We start from the raw sequence: 17156 nt of genomic DNA on the forward strand, positions 1-17156 counted from the left end.
TATGAAGGGTCCACCAAATGAAAATAATAAACAATGGTACAATCAATCAAGGAAACAGAGAGGAGTATAAAAGTATCAGAAGAACCTGATAAATTAATTAATAATAGTATTAAGTCCTTTAGATCCATCTCACATTAAAACCACCCCTAACTGCAAATTCCAAAACCAACATCTGATCATGATAATATAATGAAAGATCCTCATGCCTGCATATAAAATTCAATTGTTGCAAGAAATTAAATTAATTAACAAAGAAAAAACATTTACAGCTACTTCATTAATTTTTTTTTTAAATTAGTACATGAACCATTTTTAAGTGATATAATCTTTACAAACAGAACTATTTTTCACTTAACCCTTTGGAGTTTTACGATTTTTCGTCAGGTTGAATTTTTTGTTAAAAAGACAAACTGATAGTTTTTCGTCATTCACATTTTATGCAAGAAAAACAATTTGGTGAAATTTCATCAGTGTCAAAATGACGTTTGTACTGATCACATGTTTGACTGTCATGGCAGACATGGTCTGCTTATGATATAAATTAAATTTGTTATTGTTTAAAGTTGCACACATGATATCGCAATATTCAGATGGTAAACAAAAATAATTATTATTCTGAACTTAACGATTATTTATGTTTTTACAATTACAGAACATTCAATTGTGTTTGTTGCATAATATGTATTTATCATTCATTTGTTATTGTTTTAAATCAGTTGTGAATCATAGTTTGTTCGAAGTGAAAATGAATGCTTTATTTTATTTATTTAGTTTTTTTACAACATTGTATTTACTGGTGTGTAGTACAGTACGTAGATGAGCCAAAAACAATGTCGTTTATCAATGCTTTTAATTGTTTGTGACATTCGGATCGTAACATTATACTTATTTTATCTTAGTGTTTTGTTTTAATTTTTCTGGCAATATTTATAAACAAGTTGCTATAAGATGCAAAATGAATAGTGTTCGAACACCAAGTGAAATAGATCAGGAACTTAGGAATGTTCAATCTGATAGTGATTTGTGTACTGACAGTTCTAAAAAGCTTAATTTTACAAATTTGACTAAAATTGATCAATTTCTTTCCAAAAATCATGAAATTTTCAGGTTTAATGCAAAATAGGGCAACAATTCTAAAAATCATGAAATAGTGAAATTGTTTCCTGCTTTTGAGTTGTAACTTCAAACTCTTTTTTTTTTGTTTTAGGAAGTACTGTCTGTGACTGCAAAAATTTCAGTTTTTAGATTTTAATGGAATATCCATTTGACCATCTGAATCCATTTTGACCACTTTCGGCAAGGTGAGTTTGCCGAGTTATGTGAGATTTATCTCACATAACTCAAAAATGATTAGCCGTAGGATGTTGAAATTTTGAATTTAGGACTGTTATAACATCTAATTGTGCACCTCCCCTTTCGATTAAAACTGACTGAACCAAAAGTGTCCAAAAAAGCCCAAAATCCCCAAAAATTTGGATTTCGAACTTTTTCTTAACTGAAGTAATAAGCCGACATTAAGAGCTATTCAGCAATATATTAAGTGGTACTTATTTTCATTGGTTCCAGAGTTTGTAGCCAAATAAAATTTTAATTAACGAAATATTTGGATCTTTCGGTTCAAATCAGACTTCATCTCCTTTTTTTTTAACTTTATTTTAATTTATTTAACTCTTTTTTTTAATTTAAATATATTGATTTATTAATAATTATTAACCCATGATTGTAAAAAAATTTATATTAATTAATAATTCAATAATAACTTCAAAAAAAGTAAAAAAAATTGAAAGTTATCAGTGAAATAAAATTTTATGTATATTTAAAAATATGTATATGTAATTAAATAGGCATTTTTACAAATTTCTATATGTAATAGATTTGGTGAAACATCTGATTATTTAATATTAATTGAAAATTATAATTTAGAATCGTATTATTTTTTTTTCTGGTTTAATTTTATTTAATTATTCTGGGGTTTCTGTTTAATTTTATCTACATCAAAGTTAACTACAGAGTGAATGAAAAATAGATCCTCACAAGAACCAAATATAAATTAAGGCATACATGCCCGATCTTTAATAAATTGCAAAAAAATTCTTATCTTTTAGTTCATTACTTCTCTACTGTCGGACAATATTCTCCCTAAGTCGGAGATGATCATTATTTCGTTTAGATGTTTTTTGTTGCCAATCATTTAATCGCTCTTTGGTTTGATAAATTCTTCTGTTCTTAATTTTTGTACAAATTCTCTAGTTTCAGCAATTGTGTTAACTGTCCACTTTATTAAAAAATTGGAGGATCGTATCTCACTTTCAAATGAAATAAATCTAAATGAAGTGCAGCAAAGAAATGTGTATATGTAATTTAACAGGCGTCAAGGAAGTCATGTGGTGTCCACATCAGATTTTCTATCTCTGTTTTGGGTTCTTTAATATTTAGAAAATTTTTTGAAGATATAACAATAAAAAAAGATTTTATGTTGATAGTGGATTGATTTTCCTAGAATTAAAAAAAAAATGCTAAAAAATATCTTGTAATAAAAATATTTTATACATTTTTTATTACAAGCTTATAAATAGTCACCATTAGGCATTGTACAGTTTTTTTACCGTTAATAATATACACATGTAATTTTTTTTAACAATCTCCAAAAAAGTCTGGTCCTCAAAGTGTTAAGTGATAATTGGTATGTTAATTGATAATTAAGCATAAAAGGGATCACATTAACATTCTAAGAAAGTAAACAATTTAAGATTTAATGTTTCACGTTGCTTAATGAAAACTCTTGTAAAGAAAATGTCTTTATTAAAAAAAATTCTTGTGAAAACATTTAAGTAACAATTAACAAATTGTTTTTCGTAAACTCTAAATTCATATATTTTTTTTATTTCCACCTAGATAGCGCACTATCACATCTTAATATTAATATTGTCTAACAAATTTTACACGAAAATTTCAAGATACTTCATTACATTGGATCGGGCCTATATCAAGGCCACTAAAAAATCCTGAAAATTTACCTCATGAGTACTTCATTTGAGAATGTGAGAAAAACAGTGTCATTGTATAATTAGAATTTTTCATATGAAATTTAACCTAAACCACTTAAAGAGGAATTAAAGAAAAAAAAATGTTAAAATGTTTTAATCACAACAGTAGATTGGACAGAAACTGAATATTTCGATTACTGTGTGTCCAAACCATAAATATAAAAAATTTTGAAATTTACTGAATATGTAACGAAAATCTATTAAAGGAATTTAGTGATAGGAAAAAATAATGATTTTTTGAAAAATGTTAATAACCACCGTTCAATACCTTGCTAATATTTTATAACTCTGGTTCAGTGACAAAATACATAGTTTGGAGTATAATTTAACTACATTATATAACAAATTCATAAACATTTTATTAAAAATGCATCCTTAGGCATAAAAAAATAAACAAGTATTAAAAAATAACACAATTTTTTTCATCTCATACACTAAATCATCAGACCTGTATAATATTTAATAAAAATTTATTGATTACAGTTAGTTTGTAATCAAATACAACCGAAAGAATATTACGTACGTCATTGATTTTTATTTTAAAACAGATTTAAATTTTTTTATAAATAAGATTGTTGTCTGATAAGTAATAGTGGAATACAAAAATTCTTATCTATAGAAAAAGAGGATATGACAGCAATACAACAAAAATATTAAAAAATAATTATCATATTCCATTTATTATATACTATAATAATGGCAAGAAAAAATTTATCTTCTTTTACACTTACTACACATACCAGTTTTTTATTAGGTGCGGGTTGTTTAGTAATACTATGTATTAGACATTATTATGATTTTTTTTTATTTTTCACAAAATTATGAATTTTCGAATTATATAGTTTTTAATTGTTACCTTACACAATGAACAGCAAACAAAATGACCAATAAATTTGTATGACATTTAAATAATTTTTTAATGGCAAAAATTGTTATCACACAATGAAACTTTTTAAGAGTAATAATAATTATTATTTCAAATTTTACAGACTTTATTGAAGATGTTTTGAAAATTTAATATTGATAGCGTATATATACAAAAAAAAAACAAGTGTACACAAAAAAAAATGTTCTAGACATTTCAACTGTCTTTAAATAATCTCCACCATGGTAAAGTAATAATGCCTTTTATCCAGGAGGTTCAGAGTTAAAATCCTGGTCAAGATTGACTTTTCCAAGAGTTGGCAGTAGTATGTAGCATTCACAATGCAATATTCTTGGAGAAATTGGAAAGATGTTTTTTTGTCATTTGCAGTTCCAAAAGGCAGTTACAAGGACTTCTTCAACAGATGGACATATTTTTGCCTATACAGGACAAGGCTCTACTTCTATGCAACTCCATACTCAGATTTCGACTCAGAAGTGTAGTGATGGATCCATGTCTCATAACATCTGACTATTTGATGCAAAAAATTATTCTCCTCTCATTGAAATCGATTCAGGAACCTCTGGCAAATTTCCTATTGGGCCTGTTTCTAATTTTGTTTTTAAAACAATCTTTTATTAAAATAAAATCACTGTAGTCTTAAAAATAAAAATTACTTGTTACTTTTTATTTACATACTTTTATTACATTAATTACTATTTCCTCTCTCATTAATTAATTATAAACAAAACACCACATATTTCGATTTTTTGATAAATGTCATAAATGCAAAATGTAATTTTCTTATTCTTCATATTTAACAAAGGTGTACTTCATAAATTAGAGCAAGAGGTGCATGCAGAAATAAGATACTATTAAAAACAATCATCGACCATGAAAGGCTACCATCATATGTATTGTAGCTAAGAAAGTATGAACACATATTAAAAACCTGGCTGAAATACTATTAAACAGAGTTTTATCAGAATATGTCCTTCGGATATCAACAAAACATTTTTGAATACTTAAAGTAAAAGTTTTTACACAGAAACAAAAAACTAGTTCAAGCAGTAAAGCACAAAAGAATATTTTACAAAATTACTGGATCCAAATCGTTGTACTATTAACACATTTATCTTATGAAGATCTTTTAGAAAAATAAGCTATTATGCAGTGAACATTTTCCTTTTAATAGTTTTACAAAATTTAACCATGTTTTTTAAACCTATGTAAATAATTTTATTTTTGCAATAATATTTCAGGGATTGAAAATAAAGATTATATAGCAACAATAAAAATTAAACATTTTAAAATTCTAGTTATTTATCACTAGTTAATAATCAAAATGTTCCCAGTGCTCAAATAGAATTTCCATTTCTCAAAATCTAATTGTCATATGCCATAACTTACTGATAGGAGTTCCATTTTCATCTTCCCAATTGCTAGTGTTGAAACGGAACACCATCAGATCACCTAATATATGATTGAGATCATATCCTCCAAATACATAAAGTGAATCAGTCTCAGTTGAATATATAGCAGAATGAGCTGCTCTAGGTGTTAAACCACCTTCATATAGCCAGTGCCATCTTTCAAATAAAACAAAACACAAAAATGTTAGAACACTCAAGCCAAACCCACAAAAAAAATGCACAAATTTAAGCAAAAATGTAAACAGAATTATAGTTAAGCATTAATAGACATAAATACGGCAAAATTCAGTTTATTTCATAGTAGAATTAGATTATATCTTTCATAACTATCCAAAATAACATAAAAAGAAGTATAAAAAATTAAAAGCACACTTTATTATTTCAATCTTCACAGAAAATTTATAGACATATATCACAGAATGCAAACATGTAAGTCATAGAAAGAAAGTAGAGAATTAATAGCAGACAAAACAGAGACCAACATATCAAATATAAATAAAAAACTAAACAGTTACCATAAATAATCTATTATAGATATTTATTACAGAAAAAAATATAATTTTTTTTTCTTTTTTATAACATTCAAAAAATTAAAATCTAATTATAATCACTGGTACTAATAGTACATACAGCATGCGCCAAAATATGCAGTACTGGAGCCGTTCTATATTATTTTTATTGTCCAACCTGAATTTGGTACAGAAATCCATCCACCTATGTCTTTAAACAATTGCCAAAGCGATATATTGCTGATGTTCATTTTCAAGGATGTTCATCAAAGATTTTGTTTGGGTGACTCCAAAACCTGATTCTAGGACACATCTATAATTCTCATGTGTGGCCACACTTACCAGACCTTCCCTTTCATTTACACTACCAGTACGACAAAATGCACCAAACATTACTATAAGAAATTCTGACAAATATCTGATGATACCCAAAACCAAAGTATATTTTAATTACTTTATATTACAGTATTTTATATATTACGTAATGTATATATATATATATATGCATATGTTCAAATTTTAAAATCAAGAGAAAGGATATAAATAACATGAAACAAAACTAAAAGAAAGCATAACTACCATTGAAAACATTGATTGCTGCTATCTAGTTATAAAACAAAATGTTTAATTGGAATAAATGTTTTATATTAGAATAATAATTTTGTTCCTAAATAAAATTCACTTATTAATAAAAATGTACTATCAACAACAATTCAATACAATTTCAGCGGACACTTACAAAGTCTAGCAGTCCACAAATGTATTCGATTCTGTTCAAAAGTACCTGACTCCCATTTTTTTTCTCTAAACTTTTTGAGTAAGAATAGTAAACTTGGTTGAGAATTGGTACTAGAGCACATGTTTTTTTTTTTTTTTTTTTTTTTTTGTCTTCAGTCATTTGACTGGTTTGATGCAGCTCTCCAAGATTCCCTATCTAGTGCTAGTCGTTTCATTTCAGTATACCTTCTACATTCTACATCCCCAACAATTTGTTTTACATACTCCAAACGTGGCCTGCCTACACAATTTTTCCCTTCTACCTGTCCTTCCAATATTAAAGCGACTATTCCAGGATGCCTTAGTATGTGGCCTATAAGTCTGTCTCTTCTTTTAACTATATTTTTCCAAATGCTTCTTTCTTCATCTATTTGCCGCAATACCTCATCATTTGTCACTTTATCCACCCATCTGATTTTTAACATTCTCCTATAGCACCACATTTCAAAAGCTTCTAATCTTTTCTTCTCAGATACTCCGATTGTCCAAGTTTCACTTCCATATAAAGCGACACTCCAAACATACACTTTCAAAAATCTTTTCCTGACATTTAAATTAATTTTTGATGTAAACAAATTATATTTCTTACTGAAGGCTCGTTTAGCTTGTGCTAGTCGGCATTTTATATCGCTCCTGCTTCGTCCATCTTTAGTAATTTTACTTCCCAAATAACAAAATTCTTCTACCTCCATAATCTTTTCTCCTCCTATTTTCACATTCAGCGGTCCATCTTTGTTATTTCTACTACATTTCATTACTTTTGTTTTGTTCTTGTTTATTTTCATGCGATAGTTCTTGCGTAGGACTTCATCTATGCCGTTCATTGTTTCTTCTAAATCCTTTTTACTCTCGGCTAGAATTACTATATCATCAGCAAATCGTAGCATCTTTATCTTTTCACCTTGTACTGTTACTTCGAATCTAAATTGTTCTTTAACATCATTAACTGCTAGTTCCATGTAAAGACTAAAAAGTAACGGAGATAGGGAACATCCTTGTCGGACTCCCTTTCTTATTAGGGCTTCTTTCTTATGTTCTTCAATTGTTATTGTTGCTGTTTGGTTCCTGTACATGTTAGCAATTGTTCTTCTATCTCTGTATTTGAACCCTAATTTTTTTAAAATGCTGAACATTTTATTCCAGTCTACGTTATCAAAAGCCTTTTCTAGGTCTATAAATGCCAAGTATGTTGGTTTGTTTTTCTTTAATCTTCCTTCTACTATTAATCTGAGGCCTAAAATTGCTTCCCTTGTCCCTATACTTTTCCTGAAACCAAATTGGTCTTCTCCTAACACTTCTTCCACTCTCCTCTCAATTCTTCTGTATAAAATTCTAGTTAAGATTTTTGATGCATGACTAGTTAAACTAATTGTTCTGTATTCTTCACATTTATCTGCTCCTGCTTTCTTTGGTATCATAACTATAACACTTTTTTTGAAGTCTGATGGAAATTCCCCATTTTCATAAATATTACACACCAGTTTGTATAATCTATCAATCGCTTCCTCACCTGCACTGCGCAGTAATTCTACAGGTATTCCGTCTATTCCAGGAGCCTTTCTGCCATTTAAATCTTTTAATGCTCTCTTAAATTCAGATCTCAGTATTGTTTCTCCCATTTCATCCTCTTCAACTTCCTCTTCTTCCTCTATAACACCATTTTCTAATTCATTTCCTCCGTATAACTCTTCAATATATTCCACCCATCTATCGACTTTACCTTTCGTATTATATATTGGTGTACCATCTTTGTTTAACACATTATTAGATTTTAATTTATGTACCCCAAAATTTTCCTTAACTTTCCTGTATGCTCCATCTATTTTACCAATGTTCATTTCTCTTTCCACTTCTGAACACTTTTCTTTAATCCACTCTTCTTTCACCAGTTTGCACTTCCTGTTTATAGCATTTCTTAATTTCCGATAGTTCCTTTTACTTTCTTCATCACTAGCATTCTTATATTTTCTACGTTCATCCATCAGCTGCAATATATCGTCTGAAACCCAAGGTTTTCTACCGGTTCTCTTTATTCCGCCTAAGTTTGCTTCTGCTGATTTAAGAATTTCCTTTTTAACATTCTCCCATTCTTCTTCTACATTTTCTACCTTATCTTTTTTACTCAGACCTCTTGCGATGTCCTCCTCAAAAATCTTCTTTACCTCCTCTTCCTCAAGCTTCTCTAAATTCCACCGATTCATCTGACACCTTTTCTTCAGGTTTTTAAACCCCAATCTACATTTCATTATCACCAAATTATGGTCGCTATCAATGTCTGCTCCAGGGTAAGTTTTGCAGTCAACGAGTTGATTTCTAAATCTTTGCTTAACCATGATATAATCTATCTGATACCTTTCAGTATCGCCTGGCTTTTTCCAAGTGTATATTCTTCTATTATGATTTTTAAATTGGGTGTTGGCAATTACTAAATTATACTTCGTGCAAAATTCTATAAGTCGGTCCCCTCTTTCATTCCTTTTGCCCAGCCCGTATTCACCCACTATATTTCCTTCCTTGCCTTTTCCAATGCTTGCATTCCAATCTCCAACTATTATTAAATTTTCATCTCCTTTTACGTGTTTAATTGCTTCATCAATCTCTTCGTATACACACTCTACCTCATCATCATCATGGGCGCTTGTAGGCATATAGACGTTAACAATCGTTGTCGGTTTAGGTTTTGATTTTATCCTTATTACAATGATTCTATCGCTATGCGTTTTGAAATACTCCACTCTCCTCCCTATCTTCTTGTTCATCACAAAACCTACTCCTGCCTGCCCATTATTTGACGCTGAGTTAATTACTCTAAAATCACCTGACCAAAAGTTGCCTTCCTCTTCCCACCGAACCTCACTAATTCCTACTATATCCACATTTGTCCTACCCATTTCCCTTTTTAAATTTTCTAGCCTACCAACCTTTTTCAAGCTTCTAACATTCCACGCTCCGACTCGTAGAATGTTATTTTTTAATTTTCTGGTGACCCCTTCCTTAGTAGTCCCCACCCGGAGATCCGAACGGGGGACTATTTTACCTCCGGAATATTTTACCAAGGAAGGCGCCTCCATTATTGCTATGTGAAAATGCAGAGAGCCACATTTTCTTGGAAAAAAAGCAGCTGTAGTTTTCCATTGCTTTCAGCTGCGCAGTACTCAGAGGACTGAGTGATGTTGATACGGCCGTTTAAGTCGTCCTGACTCACGCCCCTAACAACTACTGAAAGAGCTGCTGCCCTCTTTCAGGAATCATTCCTTAGTCTGGCTCTCAACAGATACCTCTCCGATATGGTTGCACCTTCGGTCCAGCTACTCTGTATCCCTGAGCACTCAAGCCCCCTCACCAACGGCAAGGTCTCATGATTCATAGAGGAGGTGAGCACATGTTGTGTTAGTGAAACAGGTTTTGTCACACTTATATATTTTGGATAATACCACAATGCACCGAACATTACTACATCAAGTTCTGCCACAAGTCTGGTTATACCCGAAACAAAACAATTTTAAGATTAAGCAGGCTTTTCAGAATGAAGCTATGGGGTAAAGTAGTTAAAGAGCAGTATGACTGTTTTCAAAGCGGCTAAATCAATAGAGTATGGCCAATACACCAGCAGGCTGATTTCACATGCCAGATCAGCTTCCTTGGTAAGCTGGTTACATGATCAGCTAACTTGGTTACTCGATAACATTTGATTTTTAAAGAAATGTATTAACATTGTTGGTTACTTACAAACATGATTTTAATGAAATTTGGAGTGCACAAAGCAACCATTAAATATATACAGAATTATATTTGCTAAAAGAGAGAAATTCATTTTGATATAATGCAGGGCATGGTGCAAAGTGCTAATGGTGATTCTCACTTCTATAAGCTCATGGTACCAGTATGAATCTTGGATGTGCAGGTACGACTAAAAACCAAAACTCTGTCATCACTGTGGAAGTCACCATCATCCTCCCAAGGCCAAAAACCAAGACAGATGAGGGGTAAAACGAAAGAGTTTTTTTTTATATACCATAGAGTTGTCGTCAGGAATATGTAACAGAAGGCCAAACTGTAAACAAATGGTATATCTCTATCTTTCTACATCATTTGTATGTTGGTCTGTGAGAACCCAAGCAAAAGTCGCATAACAAAATGTACCTGCCTACCCATCACATTAAATCCAGGATCCTTAACATCAAACATGGCTTCTTGTGATTTCTGGTTGTTTACCAAACTAAAGATGTCATTCGGAAGTCCCAATTTGAAAGCCAGGAGGACAAAATGAATACAACAGTACAGCACATAGCCCTTCCTCAAAAGAAAAATAAAGAGTGTTTCCAGTAATGGAAGAACTGCTGGTCAAGTGTGTGGAATCACATGGGACTTTAAATGAAAATAGGATTAGAAGATCCTACATTCACTATTTTTTTTTTTTTTTTTGATGCCTAAGATCATATATTTTTTCAACAAACCTTTTAATCAGACCTTCTGATTAATGTAAAAATAAGCATTACAAAAAGAAAAAAATGTGTTTTTAACAGTACTGATAAGGATTTCTAATTTTTTAATAAATTACCACTTTTTCAAATTAAAATACAAGTACAGATTACACAATAAAAATATTGCTTTATTTACAGTCTTTCTCTTGTACTAAGAGAAAGATCTCTCTTTGTTAAGTTTAACAAAGATAAAAAACTAACTTATACCCAAATAAAGTTTAATTTTTAACTTTCAAATAATGTCTACAGTAATCATTAAAAAAAAAATTCATTGTATTAAAATTAAAATGATATACAAAATTTCTTTACAGAAAAAATATCACAGTGCAAAACACTACATATAATTTCTTATTTTATGATGAAGCCAAATTATATACAAACAATAAAAAGTAATTCCAGAATTTTGCGAGTTTTTACAGTCATATTTCGATACTACTTATATGCTTCAGTAACAACTAACTAGCTGCCAAAGTCACAGCTACTCTTTTTTCATGCAGGATTGCAAAGGCTTGTTCAATGACAATATGATGGTCAGCACAATCGTATTTAATATAAGAAAGTATTTTGTTTGGAAAATAATAAAAACTACAATTTACTTTGGAAGAGCAATAAAGAAATATAATCAGAACAAAAGAAAAAAAATTTAAATAGATAAAAATAAACAGGTTATGAATGGATAACAGAGAAAAACAGTTAGATGCCTCATCAATTAGAAGTATGTACAACTGATGGAGACAGGTAATGAAATTTATTAGGTAATTGATGGACATAAATTATACACTTAGATATATAAGTATTAATGACCACACCAATCTTCTGAAAACTCAGATAGTTTTTTTCACTTTTTTTTAAATGATCATGAAAATCATTTTATTAAATTCTTAACTATTCAAAAATTAGTTTTTTGTACTTTCATTCAGTTTCATACATAACTTACTCCTAAACAGAATATTATACCGAAATATATTCTTCACAGGTATGTAATTCAAGCGTATGATGTTAACAGAAAAAAAAGGTAAATTGAAGGAAAAGAGCAAAACAAACACAAACGAGCAAGAATTATAAAATCTTTGAAAGACTATTAAACAATTAAAACAAATTTTAATTAAAAATTGTGAGTAATAAAGTGACCCACAACGGAAAATGAAAAAAGATATTTATTAAACAAGAATTAATTATGTTTCTAGTCATTCATCACTAACCAGCAAATACAGAGCACATCTAGTTCACTTATTCACAATTTTCTTCTATATAGTAAGTCGTTACCAGTAATTAAATAATGATTATTACAGAAGCCAAGTCTAGCATTGGACTAACATCCTTAAAGTTTCTATTTAAGAGTATTTATTTGATTTTTAAAAACATGTCATTAACATTGTAGATTGCTTAAACACACGATTTAGACAAGAGTTTCTATAAACATTATAAATATAAGGCATTCTTGTAGAAATGTATTCTCAAAGACCTCTATATATATATATATATTAAAAGCTGCTACATGTGAATGTAGCAGCTTCTAATCGATCCTTTTAAGACCCATACCTATAATAATAATTATTGTATATATAAAATAGATTCAACTTGATCCACCCAATTACAGAAGTGAATAAAATAAAATGACACTCACCTTATTTTTTTCATACAATCTCTACAAAAGTGCTTTCGGCAAGCCGCATCTTCAGTTGTAAATCTTTTCTTTTTTATAAAATATTTAGTGTTAAATTATATATTAAACTCAAAATTAAAAACAACTAAAGTATAGTAAATTAAAATATATAAAAAATCAAAACATAAAAATTAAAAAATTTATTTAAGTATAAAAATGTTGAAATTAAAAATTACATATAAAAATATGATGTCACATATTACAAAATTAAATACAATATACTACATGTGTTTGGCCATCTAATACTAGAGTAATGAACAGTTAATTAAATGTTTATGTGACAATTATCTGAAAAAGTGCTGCTATCTATTGCAGCTCATATAAGGGTGTCATCCTCAAACTCTAAGTTGATACAAATTTTGATGATGGAGCAAACTCTAGTTTATTCAACTTACAAACAGAGTTTGAGGATGACACACTACACTTATAAGAGCTGCAGCACTTTTTCAGACAATGACATTACATAAATATTTAATTAATTGTTCATTACTATAGTATTGGCTGGCCAAACACATGTACTATATCATATTTTATTTTATTTTATAATACTTGACGTCATATTTTTATATATAATTTTTAATTTTAACATTTTTATACTTCATTAATAAATTTTAAACATATTATTTTTTTTTATTTTTATATTTTAATTTACAATATTTTAATTTTTAATCTTGAGTTTAATATGTAATTTAACACTAAATATTTTACAAAAAAGAAAAATCTACAACTGAAGATCCGGGTTGCCATGAAGCGTTTTTGTAGAAATTGTATGAAAAAATAAGGTAAAGTCATGTTATTTTATTCAATTCTGTACTTGGGTAGATCAAGTTGAATCTATTTTATATATATATATATATATATATAAATTTTCCCTTATTTTTAAAGAAAAAATTACCCAAGGTAATATAGATAATTTCTAAGTTCTGCTTAACCATGTACTAACATGACTTCATATTTATTTGAAATCGAACAAAACAACAATTCAAAGTTTCAACTGCCATATCCTTAAGGACACCAAAAGTCTTCAAAACTAGTTTGCCTACTAGAAAGAGAAATTACTAAATTAAAAGAGAATTACTAGAAAGAGAGACTACTTAAAAATGATAATGTATCCCCTAACTTTGAGTAAAAAATTGGACAGGAGTTTCTGAGATTAAGTTGCAATGTACATAATTCATATACAAACGGGATGCGATAGGAAAGTTCTGAGACAAGGTAATGGTCCTTTGACTTTTCAAAAAAAAGAAAGAAGGGTATGAAGCTTATAAAATTTGTTACTTTATGTATGAAGTGTGATTGTAAAATTTTAAGATTGGGCTGTAATTTCAAAATGGCAGTACATACAAACTATTGTGGTGGATTTATTTCAAAGTAGTCCCCTTCTGACTGAACACACCGATTCCAGCAGTGTTTCCACTTTAGGAGGCATTCTGGGAAATTCCCTTTCTTATGAATGTTAAGAATCCTCTCCATATTTGCCTGGATGTCTTCATTTGAGTCAAATCGGACCTTTCAATGAAAATTCATTTTAGTTCCCTTTCAGTGAAAATTTCAATTTAGGAAACAGGTAGAAGTCACCATGGGCTATATCAGGGGAATAGGGGAGGGGGGTTGTGTAAGCACACCTAATTTGGATTTGGCATGATGAGCTGTTGTATTGTTGTGATGGAGGACACAATTGTCTCACCAGATCATAGGCCTTTCTTCTGCATATCTTTCTGTAAATGTTGTGGGACACTTGTAATATTCTTGGTTGATTGTCTGCTCCTTAGGGGCAAAATTCATGATGCATGATACCTGTAGAATAAAAGAAAACCACCACCTTGTCTTCACATTTAACCGACTTTGTTGTGCTTTTTTTGGTCTGGCGAACTTGGACCATTTCACTGCAATGATTGTGCCTTTGTTTCTGGGTTTTGCCTATAAACCCATGATTCTTCACCTGTAATTACCTTATTTAACATTCTGGGTCAGTTCGGCCCGATTAATCAGTTCTTGGGACACTTCAAGTCAGTTTGTGTCTTTGGTCTTACAACAATTTTGAAATGAATTTAGCAAACACTCGATACCTGTTCAAATCTTCAGTTAAAATTGACTGAACTGTGTAGAAACTTAATTCAATTCATTAGCCATCTCCCATTATTGTAGTCTACATTCGGAGCACACAAAATCGGAAACTTTCACAATGTTTTCATTGGTTTTTGAAGTGGGAGGCCATCTAGACCAGGGGCCATCTTTGACTGATTCACGATCATTAAATTTGATGAACCAGTTAAAAACATTTGACTGGCTCAGACATTTATCCTCATAAGCTGTTTTTAAAAGTTCATGAGTTTCTGAAGCTGATTTCCCAATTTTCAGACAAAATTTGACACAAAGCTGTTGTTCTGTTTTTTCATCCATCTTGCAAAATCCACTGAGAACCGAAAACACATTTTCATTTGCCTCTCTAGAGGATGTCACTCTACTGAATAAAGATATCGTATTTATCTTTTCAGGATGTTTCAAAACACAAAATAAGCTTCCCCTTCTACACCTGCAGGCAAACCTCTACCCTGTCCTATTGAGGAGTGGCAGCACCTGTCTCAGAACTTTCCTATCGCATCCCGTTTGTATATGAATTATGTACATTGCAACTTAATCTCAGAAACTCATGAACTTTTAAAAACAGCTTATGAGGATAAATGTCTGAGCCAGTCAAATGTTTTTAACTGGTTCATCAAATTTAATGATCGTGAATCAGTCAAAGATGGCCCCTGGTCTAGATGGCCTCCCACTTCAAAAACCAATGAAAACATTGTGAAAGTTTCCGATTTTGTGTGCTCCGAATGTAGACTACAATAATGGGAGATGGCTAATGAATTGAATTAAGTTTCTACACAGTTCAGTCAATTTTAACTGAAGATTTGAACAGGTATCGAGTGTTTGCTAAATTCATTTCAAAATTGTTGTAAGACCAAAGACACAAACTGACTTGAAGTGTCCCAAGAACTGATTAATCGGGCCGAACTGACCCAGAATGTTAAATAAGGTAATTACAGGTGAAGAATCATGGGTTTATAGGCAAAACCCAGAAACAAAGGCACAATCATTGCAGTGAAATGGTCCAAGTTCGCCAGACCAAAAAAAGCACAACAAAGTCGGTTAAATGTGAAGACAAGGTGGTGGTTTTCTTTTATTCTACAGGTATCATGCATCATGAATTTTGCCCCTAAGGAGCAGACAATCAACCAAGAATATTACAAGTGTCCCACAACATTTACAGAAAGATATGCAGAAGAAAGGCCTATGATCTGGTGAGACAATTGTGTCCTCCATCACAACAATACAACAGCTCATCATGCCAAATCCAAATTAGGTGTGCTTACACAACCCCCCTCCCCTATTCCCCTGATATAGCCCATGGTGACTTCTACCTGTTTCCTAAATTGAAATTTTCACTGAAAGGGAACTAAAATGAATTTTCATTGAAAGGTCCGATTTGACTCAAATGAAGACATCCAGGCAAATATGGAGAGGATTCTTAACATTCATAAGAAAGGGAATTTCCCAGAATGCCTCCTAAAGTGGAAACACTGCTGGAATCGGTGTGTTCAGTCAGAAGGGGACTACTTTGAAATAAATCCACCACAATAGTTTGTACGTACTGCCATTTTGAAATTACAGCCCAATCTTAAAATTTTACAATCACACTTCATACATAAAGTAACAAATTTTATAAGCTTCATACCCTTCTTTCTTTTTTTTGAAAAGTCAAAGGACCATTACCAGGCCAAACCATAATGACCAATTAAGAATGTACAACTAATTTTTATAAACTGGTAACTTATAAATAAGTCTTGGTCAGACTTATTTGTTTCCAATTGGTGTATGCTTTTTAAATGTATAATCTGACAGGACAATCATATAAAATTCAGTAAATAACAGAACAGTGATTAAGGAGCAGTAAATCTTATAAAAAAATAAAATAAAAATAAATACCTGTTTCCAACATTATCTGACTTGTACAGGCTACATGACTGTCCAGAATATCCAGTATTGCAATGACACTGCCCTAACACACATCGCCCAAAACCTGATTTAACACCACAACTATCAGGGCACAATGCTTTACTGCAATCCCTACCACCCCATTCATTTTCGTTATCACAAACACATGTATGTCCAACACAAACCCCATGTCCTGAACAATTTCCTGAACAGTTTGATATTGAATATTCTGCACGGAATCCATTTAGTACATAGTTAGTATCACTGTACAAGAGAATTAACATCTGAAACAAGATATAGATAAAAAAGTTTAATAATTATTTACAAGATATCAGAATCTGTGTTCAAAATATTTAACTTCATTCTAAAATAAGATAAGTTGTCA

The 17156-nt window shown here is 30.6% G+C and overlaps 1 protein-coding gene and 1 long non-coding RNA gene across 2 annotated transcripts in view; one reads left to right on the plus strand and one right to left on the minus strand.

The window, feature by feature from the left end:
* Positions 1 to 17156, minus strand: part of Megf8 (multiple EGF like domains 8) — a 195422-nt gene that overhangs the window by 141795 nt on the left and 36471 nt on the right. Inside the window, exons 4-5 of the mRNA XM_075355891.1 lie at positions 16763 to 17055; positions 5323 to 5501 (exon numbers count right to left, since the gene is read on the minus strand). Coding sequence (XP_075212006.1) covers positions 5323 to 5501; positions 16763 to 17055 — 472 coding nt within the window. The remainder of the gene's footprint in view (positions 1 to 5322; positions 5502 to 16762; positions 17056 to 17156) is intronic.
* Positions 735 to 4606, plus strand: LOC142319044 (uncharacterized). Its single transcript, XR_012755094.1, has 2 exons — positions 735 to 1301; positions 4303 to 4606. It is a non-coding gene; the product is annotated as an uncharacterized LOC142319044 (long non-coding RNA).

This window comes from Lycorma delicatula, chromosome 2 (assembly GCF_047948215.1).
Source record: "Lycorma delicatula isolate Av1 chromosome 2, ASM4794821v1, whole genome shotgun sequence".
Lineage (NCBI taxonomy): Eukaryota > Metazoa > Arthropoda > Insecta > Hemiptera > Fulgoridae > Lycorma > Lycorma delicatula.